The 20,699-nt window shown below is 41.5% G+C and overlaps 1 protein-coding gene across 1 annotated transcript in view; it reads left to right on the plus strand.

The window, feature by feature from the left end:
• Positions 1-17,993, plus strand: part of rnd2 (Rho family GTPase 2) — a 33,514-nt gene extending 15,521 nt beyond the window's left edge. Inside the window, exons 3-5 of the mRNA XM_026164326.1 lie at positions 12,012-12,121; positions 15,359-15,493; positions 17,665-17,993. Coding sequence (XP_026020111.1) covers positions 12,012-12,121; positions 15,359-15,493; positions 17,665-17,934 — 515 coding nt within the window. The 3' untranslated portion in view covers positions 17,935-17,993. The remainder of the gene's footprint in view (positions 1-12,011; positions 12,122-15,358; positions 15,494-17,664) is intronic.
• Positions 17,994-20,699: the final 2,706 nt, after the last annotated feature.

Raw genomic sequence — 20,699 nt, forward strand, 5'->3', positions numbered from 1 at the left:
CCTCCAGCACTGTTCATGTGGGACACAAACTAATCCACCCTGACACTGAACCAGACGCTTGCTCCTTTTCAAGCTGCAGCAGCGGCAGGAGCAGCAGTGAATTCCTCTGTCATTCAGTCAGATGGGAAATCCACCCAGAGAACCATGGCTCTGTGTGTTTTCACCCAGTCCACTCCACTCTGCTGACTGCAACTGTACCCGATTCCGCCCCAGCTTTGATCAATTCACTTCAAACAGCCACACTGACTCGTTCTGCTTCTCATGAAGCTAACTCTCAGTCCTGATGGCCCTCCACCTCCAGAGGAGCAAAACCCTCTCAGCATCTGTCTGGAACCCATCCGAGCGTAAGGGGATACACAGAGAGAGGCCATATTTCACCTCCATCCTTCACCTCCCACCTGCACCTCACTCACGCACACTTGACAGATGCCATCATTTATGAATGACTTTATTTATAAACAAGATCCAGCCCGCTCTTTTTCTCACTGCTGCAACTTTTGTGGATGTGAAATTGCACTTGAAGTAGTGTCTTGTCTATCTGTTGGCCTCCCGTGGGGGTTGCAGAGCGGGGAGCTGGGGTGGCGGGGGTGCATAGATAGCTGAATGATAGAGATGCGCTTGCATGGCTGTGCAGCAGAGGAAGTGGAGCAGAGGATCCCCCTTTTTCACTCAAGTTTTCCTTTCATATATATGTGGTTGTAGCTGCTGACTGAATATTCTCACCTCTGCTTTCTTATCAGACTGACAGCTGTGGACAGAGAAGCCGCAGTCAGTGTTATTACAAGTTTTAATGAAAAGCTTCCAGACTGGGTACAAATTCCGAACGGAGAGTATGAAACTCAAAGGTGTAGGGGAGTGGGAATAAAGGATGTGATCACTCCTTTTTTACAGGTGAAAAGGAATATAAAGACATGAATTTGAATACTGTGTATGTGTGTGCGTGTAAGAGAGAGAGAGGTGATATTTGAGCAGGGCTGAGAGCTTTTCAAAGCAGATTTCATTGTGGCATGGCAGTCCCCAGTGCTCAAAGAATTGGGTGTCAGTGGGTGATGCTGGCAGCGTTGGCAGATAACTTGAAACGACTTGGAGAGTTTTCACAGACTGTCAGAATTGGCGCTTTAAAACAAAACAAAACACATTCTCCGTCCTCACCAGGTGGTGGTGTTAAGGTGGTACAGACTCGGAAAACTGCAGCCACTGGGGTTTAAGCCAACTTTTTTCAAACCATTTTTAACCTTGAGTCAAGTGATGACTGTGTAAAAAAAGAAAGATGGACATACCCACCATAATGTCACACACTGGTTTTAGAAGCCTCAGCATTAGCATTTTGGCACCATCATGTTTGCATGGTCAGAAGTGAACGTGTGTGGATGATAGGGTAGACTTGGCTAACAAACATAAATACCTGCTAATTAGTGCTCAGTAATTTACAATCACTCACTACAACTGTACTGGGAACACAATCCTCCACACGGCAAGCCATAAAAATTGCATTAAATATGCTCCAAAAGGCTTTAACACCACAGTCCCAGTAGGCGGTTTGAGTTCTGTGACTGGAATTAAGGAGAGGTGAAGCCTGGTAGACAGCTGCTGCCCCACCAGCCCATGTCAGAATCCACCTGCTGGGTAGATCAGCCCTGGTGTTTGCCACTAAGTTTAAACTAGTGTGTATAATCTGCAAGGATAAATGCCTCTTTTATTTATGTGCAGCATAGGGCTTGGTGTTGAGTTTCATTTCCTGGATGAATGGGTGGATTTGTGGTCGAGCTGTGTGTGTTGACAAACTTGATTAAATTAGCAGGTATTAAATAAGCAGGTTATCTATTAAGTATCGTGCTGAGCCCCAGAGTGCTTGGGCTCTCGCACTCTGGGGCCTCTGGATGTCTGGGGTCTGGATCTCCTCCATGCCTGCTTCATGCCCTGGTTGGACGGGGCTATGGCTCCCTACACCCTCTAGAAGACCGTTACATGGTGAAACCTTTTGAATACAAGTGCGCTGATCCACACAGGTGTGCTCACAGGTGTTCACTGTCCATAGACATAAACTACACCTTTCTTGGCTGCTACCTCAAAGCACATTGTGCGCTGTCTATCCTGCGTGCTGCTCCACAACATTCAATATTTACTGCTGTTTACACTTAGCTAGATTAATGGGATGGTGTTATGTTTATTATGTTGCTCTCTTTTTTTTTGCTTGTTTTCTCTTCTTTTTCTCTCAACAGGTGATCTGGGAGTTTTTTCTCTCTCTCTCTTTTTAAGTGCCCTTTCTCACTGTTCCTCTTTCTCTCTGTTTTTCTTTTCCTTCATCTTTCCTTCTCCCTTTCCTATCCCCTAGTCATGTCTGTCCCGTCTGTAACAACTGAAAATAAAATAAAATAAATAATAACAAAAAAGGTCGATCAAATGGACCAATACGGCAAGGCCGTGATGATCCACTTGGCAAAGTAAATCCATTGGGTATCCTTGTTGGCCTTCAGACAACAATTCTGACGGCTAAAGAACCAAATGGGACAACAACAAAAAAATTATCGTGCTGAGCGACTGTGAAATTATCTTTTAAATTCCCAAATTTGCAGAAGATTTTTAACCATGTAGTTAAAATGTACACAGTATGGCAACATTACATCGATTTTATTTTCTTCTTCTCAAATAGTTTTCTATATTTTGGTCAGAAAATCACTGATTTAATTTTATAACTAATGTTTTATTTTGTTTTATCTCATTTTTAAGTCCTTTTTTAAAAATCAGGGTTTAAAATTGCAATCCTACAAGCTAATGATCCTTGTGAAAAATTACTCCTCCTCTAAGATTCTTCTCTATCTGAAGTTGAGCCGACAAAAGCAAAACAAAAAGATGGATCTATGTCGGAGATATTTAAACCAGATTTTTGTTTGAGCTGCAAAATGACTGTGCATGGAAAAAAAAAAAAAAAGCAAAAACAAAAAACTGTTATGAAGATGGTATTTGTTGTCCTTTAATTCTGGTCTGTTTTTTTTATTTTTTTATTTGGATTTGGTGGATTTGGACCCACCAGTCTGCTGCTTCTATTGAAGCAGATGAACCTCGATGATTGGGGTAAGCCTGGAGACTATAAAAAAGATGAAAACTGGGTGTGTGCGTGCCTCCTGTACATAACCAGAAGTCATTCACAGCTACTTGAGTTCCTCACACAAACAAACGCTTGGGAGTTTTTATATTATAACATCTAAACACACAAAGATCCCCAAAGGTTTAAGAGTAGCCCAATGTAGACTCCCACACCAGTCACCTATTTCTCAAACAGTTCACAGGGGAAAACCAAAGTACTGACACATCTGGTGTGTTGTTTTTTTAATATATCAAAAGATGAAGTGAGAGACAAAGAAGCATAGTGATCTTTAAAAGAAAAACACAAGTTGAACCACAGACACAGGAGATGAAATGCATAGCTGTTACTGTGATGGAATGAAAGTGTGTCTGTGTGTGAAGCAAGGAGTAGGGGTGAGGAGAAGCTGAAAGGGGACACAGTATTCTATCTCTATACCCCTGGGGCAACCAGGAGACAGACAGTAATGCTGCTCTGTCTCCAGCCTGCGCTGTCAGTACTTTGGCTGGCCCTTCTTTTCAACCTTCGATTGGATGACAGACACAGGTATTAACTCCTTGGCAGCAGAGCTCAGAGCAGATCTGTGGAAGGTGCTTTATGCTCTCCAAAGGCTGCACTTCCTCCACAGGGAAAGTGTGGGGGCTTTGATCAATATCTTCTGCGTATAGGCTGCAGACATGCAAGGTTAATGGCCATTTAACCCAGTGTCACCTCCACTGTCCTGGCTGTGCACTAATGCTTTTGAAAACTTGACACAGCCATCTCTATTACAAATCGGTAGCTTTACCTGTGTGTGAGAAGTGTGTGTGTGTGTGTAATATATGTCAACCTGAAAGAGCAGCAAAAGATGTAAGCATAGATCAGAGTTCAGGCCAGCCGGGGTTTGGTAATTACAGGATTATTATTTTTCTTGTTTTTGGTGGCTGTGGCTCCAAAGATGGAGCAGGTCATCAGCCAAGCAGGAGGTCAGTGATTCGATCCTTAGCTTTTCCGGGTTGCACGACAAACTGTCAATATACTGAATGCCAAAACTCCCTAGGATGTGTGTGTGTTTGTGTGTGTGTGTGTGATAAGAAAGAGGTGTATGCAATGAATAAAAAAACGTGAATGTGGTGGAGAGTGGTCAGTAAGACCAGAAAAGTGTTAAAATTTATGTAAGAATAGCTGCAGTTCATTGGCTTACATGTGTTCCATCTTTTTCACTTCATTACATTTCGTTTTCATTTAGGAATTCATTGCCTCAGGCTTCTCATATAAAGTGTATGTCAAGTATGTCTGAGCTGTAAATAGTCGAATTAAGATATTGCACAAAATCTGGCAAAGATTTCATGTCGTGGCGTAATATGAATGTTGCAATTGCAGTATTAGCTTTCAGGTCCAATATTTTTTAGACACTTTCAACATTTTGATGGGATACGCACAAGGTCAAGTCTCTACAATATATTTAAAAGCTAAAATTAAACATAGCTAATTTCTCTTTGACTATTAATGAATTACATATAGGTACTTATGAATTAGTTGTAGGTGATAAGAAATGAATGATTTTTCATGTATGAATGAGTATGAAATCATGGCATGAAACTCTGAACATGCAGATGAATTTACACTAGTCCACGTGAAAAACAACTCTTTCACACGAGGTAGTCTGTTTTTGAAATTGGAGGCACAGAAGTAAAAGTTATTTCACCTGGTGAAGAAATAGGCTGGCACAGTAACATTGTGTTAAATCACAATGTGATATTTTTACACATTTTTGCATGGATTCATCAAACTAAAATTACAAAGATTTTTAAGCAAGAACAGTGAGATGCAAAGTTTTTAAAAATAATGTTATAAATGTGTGTTAAACTTGTAATTAAAACTAAGAAAGTAAACAGATAAATGCAAAATCAAGCCGATAACTGGTGTGACCACATGTTTCCTTAGCAAATTCTGCCTGTTACAGCTGCAGCACTCTTGTTGCAGCAGTTTCTGTTCTTATCATTCAAAGATGGGTCTTGATTGCTTTGGCTGTAATGTGTTGTGTGTTGTTGCAGATTTAGATTGGTAATAATCTGATGCCTCTTTGATGGACGGATAAGATTGCAAACATAATCTCTTTGCTTTTTTTCCCAAAATGTTAGCTTTCTCTTTAAACAGCATTATTATGAAATGACAATTTAGCACTGCACAAACCAGCGTAACCTTGTCAGTGATGAATTAAATAGCTGAAGCAGGGACATGTTAGCTTTCCCCAGTATGACATGGGAAACATATCATGTAGGAGTAAAAATTAGAAGTATTTATTGGCAGGTCAATATTATTGGCCAATATCAGTTATTTACTGATAAATTAGTAGTATCCTTTATAATTGCTGATAATTGCAGAAAATTAAAGACCAGAGAAACAGCCAATCGTGTTAGGAGTGTTGACATTGCATAGTTTATTCACAAGAGGGCACTCTGCAGCTTCCCTCTTTGGTGATGTGTTTGGAATGCTACAAACACAATATCCACCTGGGAAAAAAAAGACTAAATAAATACACATAAAAATTGTTCAGGAACCAGTTTGCTTTGTGTATCTGAATAATAGGGAATAAAAATACTGGCTGATATATCAGAATATTGGATTTTTGTATCACCAAATATCGGCATTGATATCGGTCTAAAAATCCTATACTGGTCGGGCTCTATCAAAAATGTAACATAAATTATCCAAACTTGCTTGTCAGTACTTCTGAATATGTATTTATGAAAAACCAGATGATATTAAAAGTGAAAAAAAAATCTCGAATTTGCAATATATGTCGTACTTTTATCTACTGGTTAGATTTTTTTGCATGACAGTTTAGATAAGGTCAGTGGCTCGATGTGCACCTGTATGGCTTCAAGATGTGGACTTCAAAAAGAACGCAGGCTTACATTCACATAAAACACACGCTGTCTTGTACAGTAGTAGGCTACATTAGGTCAGAGTAACTACTTCCTCTCAAAGGGTGTCTTGGCAGCTGTATGTTTATTTCTATTTGAGCTGAGCCTTAATTGAGAAGAAATCACAACACAGCTTGGAGCTTCAGTGTTTGAAAGTCTTCTCAACCTCTTAAAGGTTGGAGCACCAACTCTCCTTTTAGTCACCTCTAATCAGCAATGCACTGAAGTGTCTTCAGTCTCCTGCTCTCTTCTTTCTTTCATCCTTTCTAAGGCCTCGCAATGAAGCCATTTGCATCCCCCAGGTTGCTAAGATACTCTGCCACCGCGACTTAAAATGTTTTCCCTTCACACTGAAGGTGGATTTCAAGAGGAAAACAGCTGAAGGAGAAGAAAAAAGATCCCGTTTTCGCTAATTTGGCGATTTGGTCACATTTGGGAGGGTGTACGTTACCCTGCCTTTGTCTGCATGGGTGTTTTTCAGGATTTCTATATGGCCTAATGAGGCTCTTAGTTGCTGTTGACTACCTGCCATATGTGCATGAACACATCAGAGAGCTTAGAGGCAAAGCCCCCCCCCCCCCCCCCCCCCACACACACACACACACATAATGGTTGGCTTTTTAGCTGCGCCTGAAATAAGCATGCAACAAAAACAGAAAGGAGATCATTCCTGCTGTGATATTACAGATTAATGTATTGAAAAATATAAGGTTTTTTGAAGTGCTGGATTCCCAAAGACTCTGCCCTGTTACATGTTCTGTTTGTGTGTTATTGTGATTTTTCTTTTCTTCTCAGCTCTATCAGAAAATGAGTTTTTCACAGAAGAGCTTTTGAATGAGCAGATAGAGAGCTGTCATGTCTCAGATAGATTGTCCCTACAGGAGAGTCGATGTGTCAAGGGACAGGAGGCATAAATGAAGTCATACCGCAAACCCTCAAGTCTTATTACTGTACATTAGCGCTCCACTAAGTTCCTGTCCGCCTCAGCATCCTGTGGGACATTTCTGGCCTTTGATGAAGCTCAAGTGACGGCAGACAAGGACTGCTTTCCTCCTAACTCTGTCATTATGTTTAGGTGCAACCTCTTGTGTGGTTCTGCAGTGTGGCTTTGCACTAATTAGTCCTGTGGATATAAATGCAGAAATCCACTTTCCACTGTGAGAGATCTCCTGTACTAAATTAGGCTAATGCTAGGCTAATGCTAATGTTTAAGGAGGTTTTGTGAGGGGTGTTTTATGCCTGTCCTTGGCACGGCGTGGCAGGGCCCCGCTTCTTGCCAGGCGTGATGATTTTTAGTGGTTCCTGCCAGGCTACGCTCCCCTCCCACACTCTTCTGGCCCATCCATCTCATGCTGCCTATGTCTGAAATTCAATTGACCTTTTGTTCCACCTCACAGTGAATGGGCACAGGCCAACTTCACCAATAGCCAACCCAGCCAGAGCTCTCATACCTCTTTATTTGATCTGTCCTGCCGAGTCCAGTGCTTTCATTACCTACCCAAACACCCACTCCAACCCTACCCTCAGTGACATCCTCTTTTATCTCTGGTCATGTCTTTTTGTTGGAGAAATGGCAGGAGAAAATGCTTTCTCCCTTTTTTTCCCCTCGTGCTCTTGATTGTTATGTTGATTGGTTTTTATTTGTGCCTGCTCGGCTTCTTTTAAACACAGCACTTTTCTCCGCTCCCTCAGAGGACTTTTTTCCCCCGACTTTGCAAAAGTGCTGAGGTAGCTTTCCTGTCATTCAGGGCAGAGGAGCTCTGAATTGCTGTGCTGTGACAAGCCCTGCCGTGACCATGACCTGTCAATCATTTTGATCTTTGGGACTGACAAATTGATCCCAATGGCCTCATTTCAGCTTCTAATTACATGTTGAGTCAAACTAGTACTGTTGTCTCAACTTTGCTTCATCTGACGTCTTTTTCTCTTCATCTTGATTTTGCTTTAATCCCGTGGTTGCTACTCTCTCTCTCTGTTGCAAAAAACCACTACACGCCCTAGCTCCGGCATCAAACTCATTAAATCTTTTTTGTCCCTACTCCACCCCCACAGGGGTGTCTCATTTCTTCTTCATCTCTAACCTTAGTACAGGTCTGCTGCACTGCGATACATACTAAAGACTGACTTCAGCAGCTACAGCACCTCATGTGTGACCGCTACCCATCACAGCTTGCTGTCTTACAAAGTGAGCTTTGCTGAGTGTCGGACTTGGCATCCTTTTCTGGGGATGTGGTTGTGTGTGCTTGTGTTAGTCCTGCTCTCTCAGCAATACAGAACTGTAGCAATATTGTGTTAATAAGATGAAGAGGAGACTATGAATTCCTGATAATGCCCTGCAAGGTGTAGGCTAAAATTACTTTTTCTTTCCTGTATATTGCACTGAAATTGCAACATAAATATTTTAAAGTTAGCAAAGGAATGTTGTTAAATGTATTTTGCCCAGCATCCTTAAGGATTTTGCAGAGTTCAATTGTTGTGGTGTTGCTGCTTGAGAGCATTCCTAATTTAGATTTAATGTATTATTTGTGTCTTCTGTTCTATGTCCAGGTGCATGAGGATGTGCAAAGCTGATCAAACATGCCATTAGCTCAGAAGTGCAGTGCTGCAGCTAAACTTGGTTTCTATGCATCAAATTTAAAAAACAAAACAAAACACATGTATTACTGGTTATTTAAGCTGCTGTAGTCTACTTGTGGTTACAATCCACTTGAAAGCTCACTTGCAACCCACCTCTATTTGTCTGTGCTGGGTTCCTACTGTTCCTCCTCCCACCTCCAACTATTCAGAAGGGCAGGGAGGTCCTAAACAGGGCCATATAAGAACTACAAATTACTGTAAATGGAAACAATAATCTTCTTTTGACAAGCATCATTCATGTGTTAAAGAGTCAGCCAGCAGATTAATGGTTGTGTGCATGTGGTGAGCAAGATTTTATAAAAATTAATTGAATGCTATTTTGAAACGCACTATCTAGTCACCACACTGTGAGAATGTGGTAATATGTATTATTGCCAGCTGTAGGGGGTAGCAATTTGTATAAACAATGATATCAAAGTCAGTAGTGTTAAACCAAGAGAAATCTGAAGCCACTGTAAACAAAGCATACTTGTTTTTTCTCTGATTTAATTGATATTTCAGGTCATTTTTTTTAAGCGTTTGATGTTAATATGGATTTTTAGTGACAAACAAATGTCACTAAACAAAACCATTCCAGCTTGTGAGGATGTGACAGGCAGCCTGTTGCATTGTTCTCAAAGAGCAATGAGCAGGGGCCCGTTCTTCGTACGTCGCTTACTACATCCAAGATCAAATGACACATCCAAGATCAAATCATCGCGCTAACCGTGAGCTCGCTAATCCGGTTCCCCGAACACACCTGCTGTTGACGATTACTACAGCTGGACGCAGGAATGTGACATCACTGGGTGTCGTAAAAGGGGCTACGCATCGATAGTAGAAACATTGATCGGCAACCCTTTGATTGGTCGGCGAAAATGTCGAAGGGGCGTGCTCGGTATTTTCCGGCAGCAGAGCAAGAACTCATGAGTGAGGGATTTCAGGAGTTTCAGAGTTTAATTAAAACGCAAGAGAACACTGCAAAGGCTGCAAAAGCAAGGAGAGAGGGCTGGCAAAAAGTTGCTGACAAATCAAACTCGTAGGTAATTTAATAATAATAATAATAATGGATTGGATTTATATAGCGCTTTCCAAGGCACCCAAAGCGCTTTACGATACCACTATTCATTCACTCCCACATTCACACACTGGTGGAGGCAAGCTACGGTTGTAGCCAGGCTGCCATATCGCGCCATCGGCCCCTCTGGCCAACACCAGTAGGCGGTAGGGTAGATCTATCATATGACACTATATTGTCCAATATCATATGGCATTATATTATATTATAATATGTTATATTATATCCCCTTTCACATTAGAGCCACAACAGGACCCACAAGAACATGGGAACAAGTAAAAGTGGAATACAGGAGTATTCTACAGAATGGTAATATTTATCTCTTAGATTGCTTTGCGTCTCTTGGCAAGGTAATACTGGCCTGTAATACTCTGTTAGTTTGTTCATAACAGCAACCAAGAAAAGGGCAGAGGAAAAAAAGACAGGTGGTGGTCCTGCACCCCCTCGTCAACAAGTTGGTTAAGTGAATAATACCCTCACGGGAATATCGATATCTCTCTATGAGCACACTGTCGCGCTGAGCTAAAGGATCCTGTCTATCCCGCAATATACGCTGAATTCTGAGGACTCTCCTTATCAATCTTGCACCTTCCGCAATGGGTTGGTCGCGTATACGGACAGGACATGGCTGCGACAGGCTTCCCAAATCCACCTTCGCTTTTATAGCCGTGGTCTCTCATCTTGATTACACGAAGTAATTTACAATTACTACTCTGAAATATGAATTACATCTGTAATAATCACATACATGTAATAGAATGTTAATAGTTCATTTCCCTTTTTTAGGAAATGACCTGTATGTATCTGTGTGACATCAATAAAAGGATCAAGTGCTGCATTATCTTTAGTTACATTGATAATATTTATTTATGGTGAAACAGTGGTGGAATATCGCTGTTGCTTTCGTATAAATGAAGCGGACATACCTGCGTGGCCGCGATCTAATCCTGTTTACATAAAGTAAACCTGCTCCCGAGCAGGTTTACGCTTACGGCTCTGTTGCTATGACAGCAAGTCCCGGATGAGCTTCGGGGAACCGACTGATCCAGGATCACGCGAAATCGTCAACAATCTAATCCGGCTAACCTACTTAGCGAGGTACGAAGAACGGGCCCCAGGTCACTACAGGAAAGCAAGCTGAATGATGGGGTTGCGGGCCGCGTGCAGCTATTGTCACATACTCATTCCATCATTAACAAAGAGAACATAGTGATGCGGGGTGTAGTGCTTTTGTGCAGAACACCAGACTAAAGCATGCAGCTCTAACATTCTGTTTATTGTGTGGCAGGTCAGGTTTGGTATGAAGCACAGACACACCAAACAAACATAAACTTTGGTTTTGTATAAATATTAAAAATCATCAGCTTGTATGAACCTAAATCATATGTTTAATCTTCCAAAGCGTTTAATATTTATTTACAGTGTAATGTGATTAGCTAATTTTGGCAAATTTGATGCACAATGTGACAAACCTTTGAGTTATGGAGGCTTGAAATTTATGCAGAACATAAGGTCTACAGCAGCTTCTGACGGTAGGAGGGAGGGTGCCCGTGGCCGCAGCCACACATCCACGAGAGCCCAGATATTTTTACAAGCCTCCTAATGAGAGCTGCAAGAGAGCAGGAACTGTGGAAGTGAGCAACTTGTGGAAGTACAGAGGCGCCACTCTGCCCTCAAATTTGATCAAGGTACAAAATTGAAAAGCAAGAGTGCTGAGAAGCGTGTGAGCGCATGTGAATCTCATAGAGTCTAAAAGAAAATGGAAGATTTTAAATCAAGGACCATTTGCAAGTGAGACAGAAAGAGGGATGAGATGAGAGAATTAAGGGGTTCAACCTTTAGTTTGGCCTTTGTGCTGGCATTCGCTGTCGTTTCAAGATGATTATGGATCGTATGTACCAGTCCTCCAATTCTCAAGCCACTATAATTCACCTTTGTGTGTATGCGTGTGTATGTGTGTGTGTGCTGCTATGACTAACTCTTTAACATTCCTCCTGAAGTACTGTGACAGAAGAGGCACAGCTGTGTGGAAGCCCAAGAGAAAAAGATGCACAAATATGTGCACATAACTGCTAAGATCAAGGTTCATTTACATCTGGAGAGTGTGTTCGAGCTGCAGCATGTCGATGTGTGTGCCACACCGCCTGCTTTAATGGGCTATTCATGTATTAATGACCTTTGGGTGTGCAGTATGCTTCTAATTGACAGAGTAGGCCATATGGTTGGGATGCAGAGTCTTGCAGGGTTAAATCAGGTTAAAAACAGTTAGGAATTTCCCCAAAGACACCATGACCTTACACCATATGTTATTGTGTGTTCACAGGTTCTTCTTATTACGATAATGTGAGGCCGTTGGCGTATCCTGATTCAGATGCAGTGCTTATCTGTTTCGACATCAGCCGTCCAGAGACTTTGGACAGTGTCATAAAGAAGGTCAGTATTTTTTACTCCCCCTCTCAATACTTTGGATCAGCATTTAATATCGCAGTGAAAGTGGAGAACCAACGAAAAACCAATTCAATTCACTTTTTCCTGATCAGCATCTTGTATCGACTTAGATTTCTGTGCCAGCAGCTTTTCACGGCTTAACAATGGAGCAAATCAGCACTGAGGTTAAAGTCTCGCTTTCCTTTATCTCATCAAAACGTCCATGGATACTTGACCCGTGTCCCTGCAAGCAATAGAAGGTCAATGCGAAGAATGAAATAAGAGGGCTTGCAGCCGGGTGGGTTCAAGAGGAATATCAGATACGCATATTAGACACACCAGACATATCAGAGAAGACATTTCAGAGAATGTTGAGGAGTGTTAGAAACAGACTTTCTGTGAACATTTAAAATATAAAATCTGAGTTTTATGCTGAATACTTCACTTGTTGGTGTCTGTTAACATTTGCAAGGTGGCTAATGGCTGGGAACAGTGCAGTTGGGATGGGTGTAATAGCCGGGTGGCGTCATCAAATGTGGTTTTGGACGTGTTTTTACAGCCAGTGGCAGATTGTGTGCCCACATAGTATAGTGAAACACCCATGGTGTAATTATACCCAACTTAATGGGTCTGTTTGCATGCATGTGTATCACGAAAAGCAGACCTGTGCCTTTTAGTGGTGTCTCATCTTGAAGCCATGTGTGTGTGAGTTTGCCTTTGAACTGCACCCCTTGTGAGCTGAAGACAGTTCCCATGGCTGGTCTGTTGACGTGTTTAGTGGTCTGAAGGGAGCTGCTAAAATGCCCCTGCAGACTTTTGTAGATCTAACCTGGGACGCCATTTCTTTAACCCGCCAATATCTCTCCAGCCTCCGTGGAATCTGTCAACAGGGGAAGCAGCACTGCTCCTCAGCTTTAGCTTTTCCCATGCATCACTTGGCAGGGGGCTGCCATGACCCCTGCCCCCTAGTTGTCATCCCAATAATCCCTGAAACTCAGGCGCACATGGAAAACCTGTTGCACAATCACCATCCTAAATTAGACTCTTGACCTCCAGGAGCTAGGGGGGGGGGGGGGGGGTCACCAATATTTCTAGACGACAGCTGGGGGAGGAAAGAGGGTTAAACAATCAAAGGTTTTGATTGGATGTCATTGACAGAATGGGGATGTGCCTGAAAGGTCAGAGGTTGTTTTCAATACAAGGGATGAATGGACACCCTGACATTCTGCACATGGCATGCGGAATATTTCAGTGCTGTCATGTATTTGTGCTGCCAGGAGGAGACTGTGTTGGTTCAGCTGAGTTTCAGTAGTGACATTTAATCTCAGGGTGATTTTAGAAGGAAGACTGCTCAACCTTTTCGGAACAGAACCTGAAATAGATTTTGTTGATGGAGACTGAGTAAGGAAAGTATAACACACCACACAGACGTCCAAACTAAGCTGGCACGAGTGAAAAAGTCACAGTACGTGGCCCTATAGCTGTTGCAGTAAAATAGTGAACATTGCCTTGTATCATAAAAAAACAGGAAGTCTCTTTAATCTGATTAGAGGTAAAATAATTACTTGATTAATCCTGGATGGTTGATAGCACCAGTTAATCTGTGGCTTTTTTGCTGATCACTTCATCTTTGAGCCATTTTTCAAGCAAAACTGCCAAATATTTCTAGTTTTAGCTTCTTACTCATGATAATTTACAGATTTTATGCCAAGATTTTTCCATTCCCGTCCTTTTTGTTTTGTTTTATGAATTTTTTTAACAGTCTGACAATTCACTAATTAAACAATTGAAAATGTAAAATGTACCCACAATGAATGTAACTTTAAATAAATCTCTACAGTTATCACCCCTTTCCATCACACTTAAGATTAATTAGTTGTCTGTTTTGCGCTGAAAATGCCAATAATGAGCTGCTTTTGTAAAATTTCACAAATCTGCCCATTTAAAAAATAAAACAAAAAATGCAAAAAACCCCAAACATACCCAATTTAAATTTGGCACATTGCACCGTTAAGGTCTTCTGTTTGTAGACCTCTGAAACACTTCCAGCACTGCTGCTGTTTTGCCCTTTTATTCATATGAGATTTTACCATGGAGCCCAAACTTGAGAGGAAATCAAACATCAAACTCAACTGACTTTCATGTGGAGGATATTCCCTGTTGATGAGATCTGCATATCTGCAGTGTCCAAGCCAAAAGGCAGTTCATAAAGGCCAGATGTACAAACTAAAAGAATGTACATTGTTTTATTTTTCCTTTTTTAATTTTGAGATTTTTGGAATTGTGCGCTGTAAATTAATTTCCCTGGGTCAGACTCTCAATGTTCTCAGGTGTCTGAAGAAGAGCATATGAACTGTGGGGTTCGTCACTGTGTCATTGTGCACCAGCACACAGAACAGTGATAAGTTTTTTTGGCGACACCAACACAATAATCGCTCATCCACACTGCTTGCCAGATTTGGCTTCCCGCAACTTTGTCCTCTACTGCAAAAAGAAATGAAAGCTGAAGAGTTGACATTTTGACACAGTGAGGGGATTCAGCGCACAAAAAGGGACTTAAAAGGAGCAATATCTGAAAATAGCAGCCATGCTGGAAGTGGTGACGACAAATTCAAAGAAAGTAGGATGCTTGATGTTTACTGGCAGAATAGTTGAACTTTTTCATTCCACCTGGTACAATTACCAAGGGGATTGTCTTCAAAAATGTTTGTTTATCTCAAACAAAAGTAAAACAAAAAATCATATTCATCATACAGCGGTATCCAGCAGAAGCTTAACACAACCTCCGGCATTTGTGGTTGACAAATGACTGGAACAAAATATTTAGTTTTGCTGACTGATGAATGGCTTTGTTGACAAAAAATAAAGAGAACAGACATCAATGGATGAATGGATTAGTCAAGTTAAAAAGTCTTTACTGAATTACATTGAGTAATTTGCTGAGAACAAAATGACATAAGAAAGGTCACTGGGAACCAAAATCCCCAACCCTTTGAAGGCTGGACTTAAATTCCCACAAAAAAACACACCAAAGTTATGCATTTGTTTTTGCTGTGTTTGCTAAGCTGAACAAATGTCTTTTAGCAAGAGAGCATTAATCTCCCTCAAACTCAGGTATCCAGTGTCTGAGTAGCCAAAAGGTCATCTCTGTACTTCAGCAAAGGCAGCTCAGCGCTCAGTGCTCATGTTTGACATAATCAAGAGTGTCTTTCAGTTTTTCTCTGTCGGCTCACGTTCCTGCAGTGGCAAGGAGAGACGCAAGAGTTTTGTCCAAATGCCAAGGTGGTGCTGGTGGGCTGTAAGCTGGACATGAGGACAGACGTCAACACCCTGAGGGAACTCTCCAAACAGCGCCTCATCCCTGTCACCCACGAGCAGGTGAGAGCTAGCAGATGATGGATATTAGAGGAGAATGGAGTGAGATAAATAATAAGATTGAGACTTGCAAGGTGCCCTGGGAAGACAGACAGATTTGAAAACAGATGTGGAAAAGAAATTAGAAAGCAATAAAGCGATAAAATGAGATTTTTCTGTGTTGTATCAGCAGAGGCATTACCTCTCTTTTGCGGTCCCACAGGAAAGGAGTGTGAGAAAAGGCTCATGCAACACAATAAAATACCACATGACTGCTATTAGAACAGCATTAAACCCCTCGGGGACATGTTGCTGGGGTTGGCGTTTTGGCCAAAATTTGCTGACAGGGAATGTAATGTTGCTTATGGCAAGGGCTGCGGAAGAAGCACAAGTGGTTAGTCTAGTTTATGTCTAGGGAAACATTTTTTTCCCCCTGAAATGAAATATTCATGCAGATTTACAGATTTTCAAAATGCAGGATGAATAGAAAATGGACATTGATAAATGAGTGAGTCCTTTTATCACATGCTGCCGTGACCTCTAAGCCAAGGGGATGGGGGAAAAGAGGGAGGGGATGATAAACTGCTCTGTAAATCTGTGAATTTTAATCAGCTTTCAGTGTGTTCAATTTGTGTGCTCTCCTGTGTTCGACATACAAAAAGTGGAGGGGCTTTTTTCACCACCATACAAAAGCCCTCAAAACAAAGGAGCCTTTTTCCCGCTACTGTCTAAGAGCTTACTGGAGGCTAAAAGCATGCTGTTTCTAAAAAAACTCAGCAACTGAAAAAAACAGACAGGTCATATAAATAAGACACATAAACAAAAGAAGAGTGACAAACCACGGAGGTAATGTAAAATAGCTGGGACCATTTACTGGCTAGAACCATAGAAAACATTTGTCATGGTCCTTCTCAGTCTCTCTTTTGGTTTGAGACACCTACTGTTTGCCTCTCTAATATGCCCAGAAAATGTGTGTCACATGGCAGATGCCAAAGCTGTGCACAATAAACATTTCGGTGCTCTAATCTAATAGCCTGTGTTGCTATCCTGTTGCTGATCTTTAAATTGAATTCCAACAGAGCTGAGAAGTCGCCTTGCGAATGACCACTGGGTGAACTCCAGACATTTCCACACTAATCTGCCCGAGATTCGATCGAGCATTTCCACTTGTCACTACAATCTACCTCTTTCCCCTCCCACCGCCACCCTGGAATCTAAATCTGCTGTTTCACCTAATGAGGCCTTCATCGCTTCTTATACACGCCTCAGTGCAGCTGTGATGAAAATCAAACCACTTCCACTTGAGATGAAAAGCTTTCTCTGTGCTGGAGAACATGCAGTTGTAGGGGTCATGGGAAATGCAGTTCTGTCTCATCTGTTAGATCCTTGGCATGTGCTGATCCTGTGTGAAAACAGCTTTAAACTCTGATCATTAAACAACAGATGAGGATATGTAGTACTGTAATGAAGGCAGGGGCTCAGGGGTTTTCAAATTAAATTTGTGTCTGATTTGATCACGAGCAAACAATTTACAATTTCAAATAACTCAGTTATTGTAAGTTTACTCAGGGGTAAGCTCTGGTACCTAGTGTGAATGTCTTCCCTGTAAATAGCCTCATAGACCATATCAAAACTGGCCCAGCGGATTCCCATCCTTTTGTTTTACTGCAGACTGAGGAGTCAGCATCTACATTATTCATGCTTCAGTTGGAGGAAATTCATTTATCTACAGACATGTTCAGATCGCTGGCTTTCAGTCATCAGTTTAGATCAACATCTATATCTCAGAATTGCTGCCTCTTTTTTGGGGGACATTTAGTTTTCTGCTGTTGAGCTATAGTGTCTGCTTGTGCCAAGAAACAATGAAGGATGGAGTGCATATGGGGATATTTAATTTTCTTTTTGAAACACTGAAAAAGGACATGAAGGAAACTTATGTCTTACACGACCTCTTAAAGCCTGAGGAAACTAATGAAAAGCCACTGTTGAGAGATATTCAGGATTTCACATACAAAAAAAAGAAGAATGCACAAGTACTCAAAATCACGAGAGGACAATGAATGTTAAGAGGATTTACACCATATGATTTCTGATTGTTAAAATGATGCGTGTTTCCCCTGTCTTCTTCTTCTTGTACTTTCAAATTTAGCTTTGCTTCCTTTTTCATTTCTTCTTTGCCCGTCTCCATGTTCCAGGGAAGCACGATAGCTCGTCAGATGGGAGCGGTGGCGTATGTGGAGTGCACCTCCAAGGTTTCTGAAAACAGTGTTCGGGATGTGTTCCACATCACCACCTTGGCGTCAGTGCGACGGCCGCACAAGCCGCAGCTAAAACGCAGCAGCTCCCGCAGAGGCCTGAAACGAGTCTCGCAACTGCCCCTTCCACCTCTGCCGGGTCGGACTGAGCAAATAGACCAGGCCCCGGCCATGAGGAAGGACCGGGCCAAGAGCTGTGTGCTCATGTAGAGACCTATCATTACAAATATATATATATATGTATAAACACAGAAATATATATATGAAAGAGAAAGTCTATTTATTATTTGATGCTTTTTTTTCTCGTATTTTCCTTTTTTGCACTGCAGAGGAGTGAGAAAAAAGAAACACTGCACTGTGGAAACAAATGCTTTGGATTTCTTTCCTTTTTGTTGCGTGTGTGCATACTTTATAAGCTGTTTACATATTTGTCTTGTTTTGAAATTATGGCAAATTGGACTAAGCCTCTGGACATGAGGAAGCTGTGATAGTGGATGTGCTGTCTAGTCCCTGGAATTAAAGTGGAATTAATTTCCTGAAACGGCTCTAATAACAGGGATGGCACGGCGGCGTATTGACGGAGAGTGCGCGAGTGCGCGGAACCATGTTGAAGCAGAATGTCTGGAGATGAAACAAAGGCAGTGTTGTCCAGCAGACATGCGGAGTCGTTGTTTAACTTTTCTGCCTGACACTGCTTCCTGTTGCCATGGATGAGAAAAACCTGTATGTACGGTAATGCTGGAAAGGAATTCTAGTGAATGATGGCAAATTAAGAGCTTAAAATTAGATTTTTTTAAGACTGAGTGAAGAACCATGAAGGTGTGTGCGAGCATAACTACCACAAGTGCATTTTAGAAGCAAAGTATCTGATTTTATTTTGCTCATTTAACAGCATTTTCCTCGTCAGCTACATTCATGCCAATTGGATTCACTGTAATGAATGCTATTGTTGCTACTTTAAATATGTTTCTTTGTGGAAGATAAGTGGTAAAATGTTAGGGCTATTTTGTTGTACTTTGACTAAACTCTAAAATAAAGCAAGAGCCTGCCTGTATTGGGGAAAATATCATTTTTGGCTGAAGTTTCTTTCCTGATCTTTGTTATTTAAATGCCATCGCAAATCTTAGACTGTATGCTCATCACAATGGAACAAATAAATCATTCAGAGTGCTGAATTTTTGCGTAGTTAAACACTTCCACGTGCTTTCCTCTTCCAGCCTTCAGAAATGACATTTGTAAGCTAACTGCCCATTTCTTGTGTTAATGCCGTCTCTGTGCTCTCATGTTGCCCTGCAAGATAAACAACATTGCAGCCAGGGGAGTGAGTCAGTCCTTCAAGGTGTTGTTCACACTATGAAGACCTCTCAGCTGGCACAAATAAAATTGAACTGCACTGCAGCAGCACCAGAGCACTGATGTGCTGTTGTTTAAATGACTGACTCAATACTGTTTCAGAAGCTTTAGGTGAGATGATGCGTGAGTTCTTCAATCAACAGAGAGCATCCAGCTGATGCTGGGACTCCAGATACTTTAAAGTTTTTGGGGTTTTTTTCTATAGTTTGTTCCTATAAAAGTCAGCTGGTCAGTTCATTTCTGGCAGCAAGACCTGCAGTCTTGAGAAGCCATTGTATTATAACAATTCTTAGGTGGAGGTGAGAGTCGATAAGCCTGTAAGTCACATCATTCAAGCAGCAAGTAAAAGCTTTGCCTTTATAACAGCTGCTGTTTCCCTGTTAGACATTAAACAATAGACAAGATGAGCTCCACAGACGGAGTGAATGTCAGAGAAGCTGGATTAGATAATAAGAGAAACAAGCCAAGACGTAAAAACAAAAAAAGTGTAAGGTGTGTGGGGGAAGTGCTAAAGGATTGGGTCGCAAAAATATTTTGAGTATTCAAAGTGATAATGTCTTGCCAGGGGTCAGGCTATTTAAAAAAAATACATTTCAGCTACACACACAATACCTATTTTGAAGTGAAACATTCCTCTTTGGTTAAATTGCCCTCAGATCATGATTTTTTTCAAAAACAGTAAAATTGAATGTACCGTTACCGCAGTTTAGACGCACCAAATTCTGTAATCCCCGTACGTCAGTCAGTGACAGCTGGGCTCTGCCCCAGACTTTGCTGCTGGCTAAATTCATACCTCTCTACAGATCCTATTGGCAGATCTCATCACTGTTAGTTGCTTTAGATGACCCAGAGCTGCTGCTCCATCTGCAAAACACTTTTCAACCTATCTTAACCCAATATCTGTGCTGTGTCTGATATGGCATGTCTGTTGTTGTTGATGTCTGCTCAACTCTGTGTGGGGGTCCCAGAAAACAGCAATACTACCAAATATTACCAATACCTGTAGATGAAAATGACACTTCTTTTGACTAAAGTGGTCCTTACTGAATTACTGCTATTTTGTATACTTTTGAGTTATTAGTATCTCTGTTGAGGCAAATTTGTGTTTAAGGCGAAGATTTTAGTAAAGCCACTTTGATGCCCCACAAAGGTGCTCGCTTAGAACTGCCCACATTTCAAGCCCCCAAGGAAGTAAATATCTCATTTTTAAATATTAGAGAAATAGAGCAGAAAAAATAGAAGTGGGGCATTGTTGGATGGACACAAGAGTCACAGAATAGCTGCAGAAAGGTGTTGCCCAGGGCAGGAAATGAGCAATGGAAATAAGGCCAGCACACACAGTGGGGGCACAAGACCTGTTGTGCCCCTACAGTTCAGACTGACACTTAAGAGGATTAGTATTATGGTGCCGATGTGTGTCTATCTGTGTTTGGGTGTGTGTGTTTAATGGGGGAGGGGTTGTGGGTATGGTGGAGGGACTGGGCAAAATCATCTCAGTTGCACTGGCCCACATTTCCCCATCAACCTGCATATCCATCAAAAAAAGGCAGCCATCCATACATTAATACAGCCTGTACATGTCATCTGGATGAAGGCAAATCAACTGCTGCTTTGTTTGTGAA

This window comes from Astatotilapia calliptera, chromosome 4, assembly GCF_900246225.1.
Source record: "Astatotilapia calliptera chromosome 4, fAstCal1.2, whole genome shotgun sequence".
Classification (NCBI taxonomy): Eukaryota; Metazoa; Chordata; class Actinopteri; order Cichliformes; family Cichlidae; genus Astatotilapia; species Astatotilapia calliptera.